At 35.7% G+C, this 14,439-nt stretch overlaps 2 protein-coding genes across 7 annotated transcripts; both read left to right on the top strand.

Moving 5' to 3' along the window:
• Positions 1-297: 297 nt before the first annotated feature.
• Positions 298-2,454, top strand: LOC131529322 (gastrula zinc finger protein XlCGF7.1-like). Its single transcript, XM_058758981.1, has 2 exons — positions 298-609; positions 763-2,454. Exons 1-2 carry the CDS (start codon positions 552-554, stop codon positions 1,584-1,586), a joined length of 882 nt encoding a protein of 293 aa, XP_058614964.1. The 5' UTR covers positions 298-551; the 3' UTR covers positions 1,587-2,454.
• A 3,113-nt stretch (positions 2,455-5,567) lies between these two features.
• On the top strand, positions 5,568-13,456 carry LOC131529319 (gastrula zinc finger protein XlCGF8.2DB-like). 6 transcript variants are annotated; one of them, XM_058758970.1, is made up of 6 exons: positions 5,579-5,890; positions 6,015-6,069; positions 9,937-10,032; positions 10,153-10,208; positions 10,780-11,022; positions 11,283-13,456. In XM_058758970.1, exons 4-6 carry the CDS (start codon positions 10,178-10,180, stop codon positions 12,122-12,124), a joined length of 1,116 nt encoding a protein of 371 aa, XP_058614953.1. In that variant the 5' UTR covers positions 5,579-5,890; positions 6,015-6,069; positions 9,937-10,032; positions 10,153-10,177; the 3' UTR covers positions 12,125-13,456. The 6 variants fall into 6 exon arrangements, with proteins under 6 accessions (XP_058614956.1, XP_058614957.1, XP_058614954.1 ...); XM_058758971.1 differs by lacking the exons at positions 9,937-10,032; positions 10,153-10,208 and having other exon boundaries at positions 5,577-5,890; XM_058758972.1 differs by lacking the exons at positions 9,937-10,032; positions 10,153-10,208 and having other exon boundaries at positions 5,577-5,856.
• The last annotated feature ends 983 nt before the right edge of the window (positions 13,457-14,439 follow it).

A 14,439-nucleotide genomic window follows, 5' to 3' on the forward strand; every position in this document is an offset into this window, starting at 1 on the left:
AGCACACTGGATCGTTTGCCAAATTGGTTTCGCCCATAGACTGACAATGTTTCGCCAATATGCAATTATCTCAGATTCACCCGAGTGTGCTCATGCTTTCGTTTGATGGTGATTAGCACTTATGCATGTTTTGGCCACAGTCTACGGTTCTGGCATGATTTTTTGCTGCATTTACACAGTTTTGACCAGCAGGCGTCACCAGCGTGTGTTGTTTCGAGCGCTTCAAAACAGTGAATCATTTTGAGAAGCAATTGGTTCAATTGATTCGAAGCTTCGAAAAGATTCGTTTGTTGTATTTACTCGCGTCTGGCGGCTTCGGCGTCGTCTCGCGCATGACACGACGTTCTAAAAACGCGAGATCTTACGTTTTTCCCCCTTTCCTCCACCCATTTAAAGCTGGATGATTGCAAACGAGTGTGAATGCGAGCATCTGCTTCATCGTGGTCCATGAGAGTTTTAATGCTGGGGAATATTCCCATCTTCCCACAGCTGAAGAAGAAGCAAGCAGGAGGAATTACTCCAGGAGAAACTACTGATATACTATTGATAAGATGGAGTTTGAGGAAGAACCCTGCAGAATTAAAGATGAAGATACAGAGGAACAAACAGGTTGGTGTTTTCCATCAGGAACATCAAGATGACAACTGACATAAAATATTTTTTAAAACTAAATACTAGGCTAGTAGACAGTAGTAACCTAGATTTGTGTTCAGTTAAGGTTTAACTTGATTTCTTCTTGTTTCTAATTTGTGTTAATTTTAGATTCAATGGAAGTAACTGAAGACGAGCAACATCGGTTTAAAAAAACTCACCATTTCACAAATGAAGATGGAAATAGTGTTTCACAGACTGAAATGAACTTCACATCAAAAAGTGCTCGCAAATTTGCTGAAAAAGGTTCTATCACCTGCACCAAGTGTGGAAGAAGTTTCAATGATAAATCAAATCTTATGAGACACATGAGATTTCATACTGGAGAAAAACCGTATGCATGCACTCAGTGTGGAAAGAGTTTCGTTCTGAAAGGAGGATTGAATCGGCACCTGCAAGTTCACACTGGAGAAAAACCATTCACGTGCACTCAATGTGGAAAAGGTTTCACATCCAAAAGCATTCTGAGGGATCATCTGCGCTCTCACGCTGGAGTGAGATCATTCAGCTGTGATCAGTGTGATAAAACATTTATTTTTGAAACTAACTTAAGAGAACACCTTAAAATTCATACTGGTGTGAAGCCTTACATTTGCAGTTTTTGTGGAAAGAGGTTTTCAGTACTGAAAAGCTTACAATATCACCAGAGTATTCATACTGGAGTGAGACCTTATATGTGCTTTGAGTGTGGGAAGACCTTTAGTTCATCGAGCAACTTAAAAACACACCAGAGGATTCACACTGGAGAGAAACCTTACAAGTGCTCACACTGTGGAAAGAGCTTCTCTCATTCACCGACCTTGAAAGATCATGAGAGAATTCACACGGGAGAGAAGCCGTTCCAGTGCTCCTCATGCGGGAAGAGTTTCGCCCGCTCCTCTAATCTACTGACGCATAAGAAAAAGCGTTGTTTGAGTGAGCAAAAGCATTTGTGAAACAATGGCAAGATCAGTCCGTTAATGTTCCTGTTAATGGTGTCCTGTTCCTGTTAATAACAACCTCTGTTAATGTTCATGAGCTGTTCAATGGTGTTAGAAACTCTTGCACTGAAGGTGAAAACAATTAAATCAGTCCAGTTTTGGCTTGGGGTAGTTTATGGTTGAATGGGTTTATTAAGAGCGATGCCATTTTATTATTTATATAGCCAATAATGTTTTGTGATACACTGATTTCTATGAGAAATAAAAAGAAAAGAAAACTTAAGTGTCTTATTAAATTAATAAACTGACTTTTGTTTACAAGTGATCAAATGGTTTCGTTAAATGACAGATGTCGCATTTTCATGTTTTTTTGAATTTGACTCTTGATGGCACCATTGTATTGTCAAGCATGGATCACGAAACGTCTTTAAATCTGCTGTTTTATTACCTTGTGAGTACATTTATGGAAACTGTGAGAAGGCATAATTTAGGAAATGAGAAGCTCCTAAAATCCAAAAATGCCAAAATTTAATTTCCTCATTTTAAATTTCATGCTGCTCTCTTCTTATGATGAATTTCTTCATCATATTTTATTCTACTCTATTTTGTATTTTTTTTATTTGCATTTCATAAAGCTGTGACCAATTATTGGACTGCATTTATCTGTATCTAGAAATCTGTGTGACACCTGAAAATGTTAATTTTGCTCATTTTGCAACAGACTGCCGATAGCAATAATTTTTTTTTTTTTTTTTTTTTCAAATATTGTGTCATCAAAAGGATGCTGCTAGCATCATACTATTTCACATTTTAATTTGAGACACACTAACAAAGAAATGTTCTAGAGTCAGTTTTGTAAACAAAATAAAACATTATTTTCAAACTCATCTGTTTACCTGTAAATTATTATGCAAATGTCTCACAAAGAGAACTGGAGTATTTAAGTTAAATGCTAATATCTGTGATCTGCAAACTGTCTTTACTTTTCACACATTCACATGTTTAATGGATGTCTGATTACAGCAATCAACCCTCATCAATAATCTTTCAGCTTCACTCTGAGCTGCTGTGAGAATTGAAGAACTGATAGTTTAACAGTGCTGAAATCTAGAGCTCATTTCTGAGTATAACAACACTTTCGACACTGCAATCTAACTGAGGTTATTTCAGTCACTGGTAAGTATCAGAGGGCACTGATGTGAAATGTATATTTATGTATGTTATTATATGTATGTATATATATATATATACAGTGAGGAAAATAAGTATTTGAACACCCTGCTATTTTGCAAGTTCTCCCACTTAGAAATCATGGAGGGGTCTGAAATTGTCATCGTAGGTGCATGTCCACTGTGAGAGACATAATCTAAAAAAAAAAATCCAGAAATCACAATGTATGATTTTTTAACTATATTTTTGTATGATACAGCTGCAAATAAGTATTTGAACACCTGTCTATCAGCTAGAATTCTGACCCTCAAAGACCTGTTAGTCTGCCTTTAAAATGTCCACCTCCACTCCATTTATTATCCTAAATTAGATGCACCTGTTTGAGGTCGTTAGCTGCATAAAGACACCTGTCCACCCCATACAATCAGTAAGAATCCAACTACTAACATGGCCAAGACCAAAGAGCTGTCCAAAGACACTAGAGACAAAATTGTACACCTCCACAAGGCTGGAAAGGGCTACGGGGAAATTGCCAAGCAGCTTGGTGAAAAAAGGTCCACTGTTGGAGCAATCATTAGAAAATGGAAGAAGCTAAACATGACTGTCAATCTCCCTCGGACTGGGGCTCCATGCAAGATCTCACCTCGTGGGGTCTCAATGATCCTAAGAAAGGTGAGAAATCAGCCCAGAACTACACGGGAGGAGCTGGTCAATGACCTGAAAAGAGCTGGGACCACCGTTTCCAAGGTTACTGTTGGTAATACACTAAGACGTCATGGTTTGAAATCATGCATGACACGGAAGGTTCCCCTGCTTAAACCAGGCCTGACTTAAGTTTGCCAATGACCATTTGGATGATCCAGAGGAGTCATGGGAGAAAGTCATGTGGTCAGATGAGACCAAAATAGAACTTTTTGGTCATAATTCCACTAAACGTGTTTGGAGGAAGAAGAATGATGAGTACCATCCCAAGAACACCATCCCTACTGTGAAGCATGGGGTGGTAGCATCATCTTTGGGGTGTTTTTCTGCACATGGGACAGGGCGACTGCACTGTATTAAGGAGAGGATGACCGGGGCCATGTATTGCGAGATTTTGGGGAACAACCTCCTTCCCTCAGTTAGAGCATTGAAGATGGGTCGAGGCTGGGTCTTCCAACATGACAATGACCGAAGCACACAGCCAGGATAACCAAGGAGTGGCTCTGTAAGAAGCATATCAAGGTTCTGGCGTGGCCTAGCCAGTCTCAGACCTAAACCCAATAGAGAATCTTTGGAGGGAGCTCAAACTCCGTGTTTCTCAGCGACAGGCCAGAAACCTGACTGATCTAGAGAAGATCTGTGTGGAGGAGTGGGCCAAAATCCCTCCTGCAGTGTGTGCAAACCTGGTGAAAAACTACAGGAAACGTTTGACCTCTGTAATTGCAAACAAAGGCTACTGTACCAAATATTAACATTGATTTTCTCAGGTGTTCAAATACTTATTTGCAGCTGTATCATACAAATAAATAGTTAAAAATCATACATTGTGATTTCTGGATTTTTTTTTAGATTATGTCTCTCACAGTGGACATGCACCTACGATGACAATTTCAGACCCCTCCATGATTTCTAAGTGGGAGAACTTGCAAAATAGCAGGGTGTTCAAATACTTATTTTCCTCACTGTATATATACAGGTAATTACAGTGAATGTGTTCTTGCAATTCAGCGGTAAAATACTTGGTTTACAGCTTCTAGTCGTTATGTACAAGACTTCAGAACACACATTGTATGGTTATACCTTATATTTTGACAAAGAGTTTGGTAAAAATGTAATAAAAAATTAATTGTTGTTGTGTCTATGTGACTAAATGGAGGATCATTAGCATTGCTTTGACACAGTTTTTGAAATTATATAAATTCTGTTCTCTCTCAGACACAATAACCTCCAAAATATTACAGAATTATTTGCACATTTACTTAATCTTTTCAAAACTGTTGAACTTTAGTTCAGAACCTAACATAATAAAACAGAAATTTGCTACATTTCTACATTAATTCCATCAATTTATATACCAAATCTAAAAAAACGCTATCAAAACAATAAGATGTAACACCTGGGGAATAGGAATAATTTTGTACTGTAATGTAAAAATGAACTATGTTACTACTGCAGTAAATTACAAACAGAGATAGCTCTTATTTTGTAAAGACGTTTCACAAAAGAAAACATCGTGCAATACCTGTTGTTAAGAGTTTTTAGGTCATTGCTTTATAAGTGACTAAGAGGAGGACTATCTTTGCTAGTGTTATGAAGAATAAGTAGATCTGAAACATGTATGACAGTGCATTTTGAATGTGAAATTAACTGCTGTACTCAGCTGGTTAGAACTGTTTTGAAGAGGTGACCTAAATATTGAGATTTGATTTCTACAAGTAGAGACATAAAATGATTTTACAAACCCATTGCAAATGTTTTATTGACAGTATTACTCATCAAATGCAATTAAAATAATAAAAATTTAATTAAACATAAAGTGTCTGTATGTGTTTTTGAATTATTATTATTAATTTGCAGGGTTTTGTTTGTTTTATGGAGAGCTTGTTTAAACAGGCAAATAAGAGACTAGGCCAAACGACTACTCGTCCTTTTAATTACACAAATGTCTCATTAATAATGTCTACAAACTGATCAAACTGATTCGAGATCAGTTAAAACCATAGACGCTGGTCCAATGGTTCGCCGCTGTAGTGATGTGTCGTTCACGAACGAGTCGTTCAATTTAAACGAATCTTTTATATGACTCAGGATTCGTTCATTTCGTGTTGACCGCGCATGCGCAGATTCTGCTAATCTCAAACAAGCGGCTCCGATAGGCTGTCGATTCATTATTAAATGATAAACTGTTTCCTAACACAAGCTGTTTGTTCAGCGTAGTGAAGCCTCTCCTCTGTTGACATCCATTCAAAAAACGGCTTTGATCTTTTTCCCTGCAAACAACCAAAGCGGCAGCGGCAACATTGTTACTCTTTTCTGGCGAAAGGTTGCTTGTCATCCAGTGTTTCGGTGCAGAGAGCCACGCTTCATCACGGTTTAATAGGTTTATCAGAAGTCGTTCGTGGAAAGACGTTTTGTAAGTTTGTTTAACACCCCCGAGAAGGCATAAGGTTTGTAGGCTATATATTTGTCTACTGTTCGTTATAAGTATTTTATGAAATTCGCTGAGTATGCTATAATATTGTAGTGGTTATGGATTAGACTTTAATGCGCATTTTGTACTGTTTTATTCAGCTCTTGCGGTGAAGAACCTGCAGAATGAAAGATGAAGATACAGAGGAACAAACAGGTTGGTGTTTTCCTTTATTCTTTATAATGACTGATGAGGAACATTAAGATGAAAACTGACATAAAACCACAAAACCAGTCATAAGGGTCATTTTAAAAAATTAAAAAAAATGTAAAATAAATAAGCTTTCCATTGATGTATGGTTTGTTAGAATAGGACAATATTTGGTTGAGATACAACTATTTGAAAATCTGGAATCTGAGGGTGCAAAAAAATCTAAATTTTGATAAAATCGCCTTTAAAGTTGTTCAAATTAAGTTCTTAACAATGCAAACTACTAATCAAAAATTAAGTTTTGATACATTTACGGTAGGAAATTTACAAAATATCTTCATGGAACATGATCTTTACTTAATTTCCTAATGATTTTTGGCATAGAAGAAAAATCAATAATTTTGACCCATACAATGTATTGTTGGCTATTGCTACAAATATACTCGTGGTACTTGTGACTGGTTATATAAAATCCATCTAAAACTAGATTCTAGTAGACAAAGTAGAAAAGTTAAGGGTTATATTTTGTTTTGTTCCTAATTTGTCATTCTTTATTTGAAATATGGGAAATTAATAGGCTTATGTTGATTTTAGAGTCGATGGGACTGAAAGAAGACAAGCAGCATCGGTTTCATTTTAAAAATGAACATGAAAATGCAGTCATTTCACAGACTGAACAGAATTTCATACAAAAACAGGCTGGAAAAACTGGAGCCAAAGGATCTTTCACATGCACTCAGTGTGGGAAGAGTTTCAGTCGGAAATCAGAGGTTAATAGACACATGACCGTTCACACTGGAGAGAAGCCTTATGCATGCACTCAGTGTGGAAAGGGTTTCAGTCAGAAATCAAACCGTAACAGACACATGAGATCTCACACTGGAGAGAAGCCTTATACATGCACTCAGTGTGAAAAGGGTTTCTTTGACAAAGAAGAACTAAATGTGCACATGAGAATTCATACTGGAGAGAGTTCGTTCACATGCACTCTGTGTGGAAAGAGTTTCGGTCAGAAATCAAAGCTTAATAAACACATGAGATATCACACTGGAGAGCGGCCTTATGCATGCACTCAGTGTGGAAAGGGTTTCTTTTACAAAGAAGAACTAAATGTACACATGAGAATTCACACGGGAGAAAGACCCTTCACATGCACTCATTGTGAAATGAGTTTTAAATCCAAAGTTGTTCTGAAAAAACATCAGCTCTCTCACTCCGGAGTGAGATCATTCAGCTGCGATCAGTGTGATAAAACATATGTTTTGGCAACACACTTAAGAGAACATCTTAAAGCTCATGCTGGTGTGAAGCCTCACGTTTGCACTTTTTGTGGAAAGAGTTTTGCATATCTGCACAAATTAAAAGTTCATCAGAGTATTCATACTGGTTTGAGACCTCATGTATGCTTTGACTGTGGAAAGGCCTTTATTACGTCTAGTGACATAAAAAAACACCAGAGGATTCACACTGGAGAGAAACCGTACAAGTGCTCACACTGTGGAAAGTGTTTCACTGAGTCATCGTCCTTGAAAAATCATGAGAGAGGTCATACTGGAGAAAAGCCGTACCAGTGCTCTTCATGTGGGAGGGATTTCACCCGCACTTCTAGTCTAATAAGACATAAGATAAAGCATTGCCCACAATCAGATCCATCACTTTCAAGTAAATAATTCAATATTCAGACAAAGCAAAAATTGGAATTAGCTGAAATAATTTAATCCAAATTTGAAAAAATTAATTTTTCCTAAAAATGGAACCAGATGTTTATTTCAAAAGTGATTCTTCTCATAATATGGACTCTAAATACACATGAGAGAAGGTCACATTGCTCAGGAAAAGTGTGTCTGGCAATTCAGCACAATTTATACATGCATTGTAGCCATTTAATGGCTACTTTGAAATTACATGAATTCTTTCCTCTCTCAGACACAATAACGACCAAAATATTACAGATCAGTTTGCATGTGTATGCAGGGTACTCTTTTTGAAACTGGTAAACATAATAATACAGCAATTTGCTGCATTTCTACAGTAATACAGTGAAATATATTCCAAATATAAAAAATACTGTATCAAAAAGATGGAATTGTTTTAAAAGAGTGATTTACTTACTTTACTTTATTTGGTAAAATTAGTAGCGAAGTTTATTATTGATTATTTGACAGGACATTATGGCATGGCCATAGTATTAGTTTCTGAAACTAGTATTGAAATGAGTGTGTTGCTGTAAAATGAAGAGATGTTTTTTGTTGTTATTGTTTCTTTAAGGAGTTAATTTGTTTTTTATTAATTGTGCACACTAGCACAAATATAAGCACGTTGAATCACATATTGAACAGATGTTAATTTTTTTTTTTTTTGCATTTAAAGAAATCGACTGTACATTTTTAGACTAAGAGAAATAAAAAGGAACTAAATGTATGTGACTTGTACTTGTTTACATAAAAATCAAGGGGTTACTCTTACAGAAGAACACACTATTTTCCTATTTGATACTGTAAAGCTGCTTTGACACAACTTAATGAAGCAGTGTTGCAAAAAACATGTATTTTACCCCTAGAATGTAATTTTTTACCAGGGGACAGACTCAAAACGCGATTGGAATATCAAGACAATAGAATTGATCAGAACAGTAACAGTTTATTATGAATTTCGTCCAGTATACACAGATGGCTCAAGAAACCCAGGTCATACTGGATCTGCATTCTATGTTCCAAAATTTAAAATAGGAAAATATGGGAGGTTAACAGATGAGACTTCAGTATACACTTCCGAAATTGTGGTAATTCAGATGGCACTTTGTTGGGTAGAAGAAGTGATGCCAAATAAAGTTGTGATTTGTTCAGTTTCAATGGCATCGCTTACCGGCCTTCAAACTTTTCAAACTGTTAGATATGATATCTTTCTTGAAATAGTGAATATATTGTATAGTTTAAGACATTCTGGAATTATAGTTAATTTTGTTTGGGTACCAACGCATGTTGATTTACCAGGAAATGGAAAATCTGACAAAATGGCTAAAGAGTCACTTAGACTGAACTCTGTTTCTGTTTCAGTAAGTAGAATAAAGGGAAAGAGTATAATTAAAGAAGCTTGTGATTGGAAAATTGCAAGGGAATTGGAATGACTGTAAAACAGGAAGACATTTTTATAATATAAAAAACAGGGTAAGTCAAAGTATACTGATACCTATAAACTTAAGTAGAGAAGATCAGATCATTTTAACAAGATTAAAGAGCCTAAATCGTACAAAACTTAATTAATACACTTCAGGCAAAAAACAGTATAGGATTATGTGAAATATGCCAAGTGAAGGAAACAATCATGTGTTAGATTAGAACAGGAAAGGAATGAACTGCAAAGAGAACTACAGAACTAGGATGCAATGAATTTTCAATCTGGAACATACTAAACACAAAACAAAGATTCTGGTAAAATAATAAAGACAGTTTTAAAATTCATTAAGAATAGTGGACTTAAGAGTAGAATATTATCATAATATATACCTGAAATCAATTCGCACCCCAGCACAGGACAGGAGGAGGCGGTATGCACCTAAAAGGCTGGTATGCAACCCACCAAATAAATCTATAACAGAAGAAGAAGAAGAAACGCGATTGAGTCAGCTATTTTTGGGCGAGTTTTGTAGTGAGAACCTGGCAACCCTGCGCAACATGCATCTATCGGTGATCAGTTCTGCGCAGCTTTGGTTCATCTCAAACCAGCCTGTTGTTTATGGCAAAGAAGTTTAAGATTAGCCGATAGGCTGTCGATTCATTAAACGATTAGCTCTTTGGTCTCCTTCCCTGTATACAGCCAAAGCGTTAGCATTAGCCGCTAAATTTTTTTGGCTAAAGCTTGTTTGTCTTCCAGTGTTTTGGTGCAGAGAGCCGCTTCATCGCGGCTTAATCAGAACTCGTTCACGGAATTGTAAGTTAAATCTGTATATCACCCCCGAGAAGGCATAAGGTGTGTATATATTTGTTTACTGTACAAGTACTTAGTGAAATTCGCTGAGTATACTGTAATGCTGTAGTGGAGAGTGTTTATGATATTAGACTAATGCGCATTTTGTACTGTTTTATTCAGCTGTTGCGGTGAAGAACCCTGCAGAATGAAAGATGAAGATACAGAGGAACAAACAGGTTGGTGTTAAACTTCATTCACTATTATTACTGATGAGGAACATTAATGCTGTCTTCACGTGTTATCGGAATTATCATAAATACCTGTTTCCTAATCAGAAATTGGACGTCGACTCAAGTCGTATTTATTACTGGGAATTATTCTGAAATACCAGAGTTTCTGAGTTGGGTGGGTCATAAACTTTAAACATGGTGGAGGGGACAACCATTGCTTAGATGCTGTTCTCACAACAACTACATCCATTTGTCTTGTCGTTAAAGGGATAGTTCACCCGAAAATGAAAATTTGATGTTTATCTGCTTACCCCCAGGGCATCCAAGATGTAGGTGACTTTGTTTCTTCAGTAGAACACAAACAAAGATTTTTAACTCAAACTGTTGCAGTCTGTCAGTCATATAATGCCAGTCAATGGGACCCACGGCTTTACCCACGTTATCATGACTTCATAAGTGGGAAATAGGAAATTTCTGATAGCACATGAAGGCAGAATAAGATTCAAAATGACATAGGCCCTATATATATGGGAAATATGACATGTATGGGAAATTAATAGGCTTATGTTGATTTTAGAACCAATGGAACTGAAGGAAGACAAGCAGCATCAGTTTGAAAAACCTCATCATTTTAAAAATGAAAATGGAAATGCAGTCATTTCACAGATTGAACAGAATTTCACACAAAAACAGGCTGGAAAAACTGGAGCCAATGGACATTTCACTTGCACTGGAGAGAAGCCTTATACATGCACTCCGTGTGAAAATGGTTTCTTTGTCAAAGAAGATCTAAATGTGCACATGAGAATTCAACAAACAGGTTGGTGTTTTCCTTCATTCTCTATAATGACTGCTGAGGAACATTAAGATGAAAACTGAAATTAAATAAATATATATATATATATATATATATATATATATATATATATATATATATATATATATATATATATATATATTTCTTATTTGGATACTAGTAGACAAACTAGATTTGTACTGAGGGTTAATTTATTAATATTTTATGTTTCTAATATGTCCTTGTTGAATTGACGTATGGATTATTAATATGCTGATTTTTAGAACCGATGGGACTGAAGGAAGACAAGCAGCATCAGTTTGAAAAACCTCATCATTTTAAAAATGAAGATGGAATTGCAGTCGTTTCACAGACTGAACAGAATTTCACACAAAAACAAGCTGGAAAAACTGGAGCCAACGGATCCTTCACATGCACTCAGTGTGGGAAGAGTTTCAACCGTACATCAAACCTTAAGAGACACGTGAGATTTCACACTGGAGAGCGGCCTTATACATGCACTCAGTGTGGAAAGAGTTTCTTTGTCAAACAAGAACTTACGAAGCACATGAGAATTCACACGGGAGAAAGACCGTTCGCATGCACTCAGTGTGGAAAGAGTTTTAAAACTAGCAGTGTCCTGAAAAAACATGAGCTCTCTCACTCCGGAGTGAGATCATTCAGCTGCGATCAGTGTGATAAAACGTTTGTTTTTGCATCTTACTTAAAAGAACATCTTAAACTTCATGCTGGTGTGAAGCGTCACGTTTGCACTTTTTGTGGAAAGAGTTTTACACAACCGTACAGTTTACAAGTTCATCAGAGTATTCATACTGGTGTGAGACCTTATGTGTGCTCTGACTGTGGCAAGACCTTTTCTACGTCTAGTGACATAAAAAAACACCAGAGGATTCACACTGGAGAGAAACCGTACAAGTGCTCACACTGTGGAAAGAGCTTCGCTGATTCATCAACCTTGAAAACACATGAGAGAATTCATACTGGAGAAAAGCCGTACCAGTGCTCTTCATGTGGGAGGGATTTCTCCCGCTCATTTACTCTAATAAAACATAAGATAAAGCATTGCCCACAGTTGTCTAAGTCACATTCAGAAGTAAATAATTAATTGATTTAATCTAAATTTTAAAAGATAAGACACAAAAAATAAAGTCATTTTTAAATGCCTAATGGATAAAGTTAACATGAAGTCAAGGCGTTGCCCATTGTATTCAACATTGCTAATCAGCTATTAGTAGCTCATTCTTTTGCCTAAAAAAGGCACCAGATGTTTTTCTTTTTATATTTATAAAGTGATTCTTCTCATAATGTAGACTCTAAACGCACTGAGAGAAGATCAAATTGCTCAGGAAAAGTGAATCTGTCATGTGTCTCTGGCAATTCAGCAGTGCTTTACAGGTGCTATCTATAGCAGATAAAATGTGTAAGATTTAACATCATACATTGTATGGTTATACCTTATATTTTGACAAACAGTTTGGTAAAAATGTAATAAAAGTTAAATTGTTAAGCAGATTTTCCATATGAAGTTATGATAACTTGTTAGTGCCACAGGTGTTCCATTAGATGTCGCCATTTGTTTTCATTTCAGTTGGATGAATCTTGTGATGAATCTCTTATTTGCATGGCATCTACATGTTGTTATAATGATTCGTGAGCTTGCAGAACTCAGCACCTGAAAAAAACTCAGTGTTTTGAGCGGTGAGAGAACATTTGACGCTCTCCATATGCAGGTGCATCTAAAAAAAAAAAAATAGAATATCGTGGAAAAAAATTTTTTGTAACATTTCAAAAAGTGAAACTTTCATATATTCTAGATTCATTACATGTAAAGTAAAACATATTACCTCGCTTATTACGCCGCTTACCTCGCTTATTGGTTAAGTCCACCCCTGTGTGTCAGACTGTGGTTTTATTTTTATTGGGAGAAATCTGAATCGGACAACTTATACATGCATTGTATTAATGATATTTTTATAATCCAACCGAGAAAACCGTAATCTTATCAAAAAGATGGAATTTGTTTCAATAGAGTGATTTAATTAGAGGGTAATTTGCTAAAATTAGTAGTGAAGTTTGATTATTTGACAGGACATTTTGGCAAGTATTAATATTTGAAGCTAGTGTGCTGCTCTAAAATGAAGAGATGTTTTTTTTTTCTTTGAGGGGTTTTGTTTTTATTAATTGTGCACACTAGCAATATTGCATTGAAATCATGTTGAACATAGAATATTAAATCTTTTTATTATTTAAAGAAATAGTCTGTACATTTTTAGACTGAGAAATAAAAAGGAACAAATTCTATGTGACTAAAACGTACTTGTTTACATGAATTCAAGGGGTTATACCTTACAGAAGAACCGCACATGCAATAACTTGTTTAATCACGTGCATCATGCTCTACTGTTTGAAATACAATACTAATAAAATTAGAACTGCACTAGATGTTTTTGAGGTTAATTATTTACAATATGAGAGAAGATGGTATTGGTTACGAAACCTGAATGAAATGAACATGCAGAGTCTGTAGCAAAGCAGCTAAGAGATGGACTCATTTTACTGGTCAGTGATTAAGTAAACTTAATGATTTGTGTGTGTCTTGATTCTCCATCTTCTTTTGAAGCAGATTCTGTCTCATCATCAGAATAATTCTGTATACTTATATGAAGTGAACATTGGCAGTATACCACAGATTTGACTAGATGGCCGCATTCCTCAGTCATTTCAAGGTTTCATTGATGAAGAATTGCCTTAAAATCTGGGAGGACTGAAATCTGAGTCTGTATCTGAATTCTACTACTGTGATCAGATGTCAGCTTTTGTTTTGTGCAGTTGCTAATCTTCTTCCATCTGTTGTTGACTGACTGGATAAATTGAAAGTTCATAATTTCTTATTAGACCCATTTCTTATTATATAGATTGATTGAATTATTTGCTATGCAGTCTGTTCTGTTAGCAAATGGTAAATCATGTTAAAATATGAATATCAAATATGATCAAAGCTTTTAAGGAATGTTTATTTGTTCATCTCTCAATCATTTACATTTAGTCATTTATCAGATGCTTTTATCCAAAGCGACTTACAAATGAGTACAATGGAAGCAATCAAAATGATATGCAAGTGCTATAACAAGCCTCAGTTAGCTTAACATTTTTTATTTTATCCAAAGTGACTCACAGTTGAGGAATACAAGAAGCAATTTACCATAAGGGGATAATAAGAGAATAAAGTAAGTGAGTAGAGAAGGCATAGGAATGTGTGTGTGTGTGTATATATATATATATATATATATATATATATATATATGCATAGGTCGTACTACTTTAATTCATGATTGGTTGACAGCAAATTTCAAAGATTAAATGGAACGATAAAATAACGTTATTAACCGGTTAATGGCTATTTCAAATTTTCAATTCAGT

The sequence above is a fragment of the Onychostoma macrolepis genome, chromosome 21 (assembly GCF_012432095.1).
Source record: "Onychostoma macrolepis isolate SWU-2019 chromosome 21, ASM1243209v1, whole genome shotgun sequence".
NCBI lineage: Eukaryota > Metazoa > Chordata > Actinopteri > Cypriniformes > Cyprinidae > Onychostoma > Onychostoma macrolepis.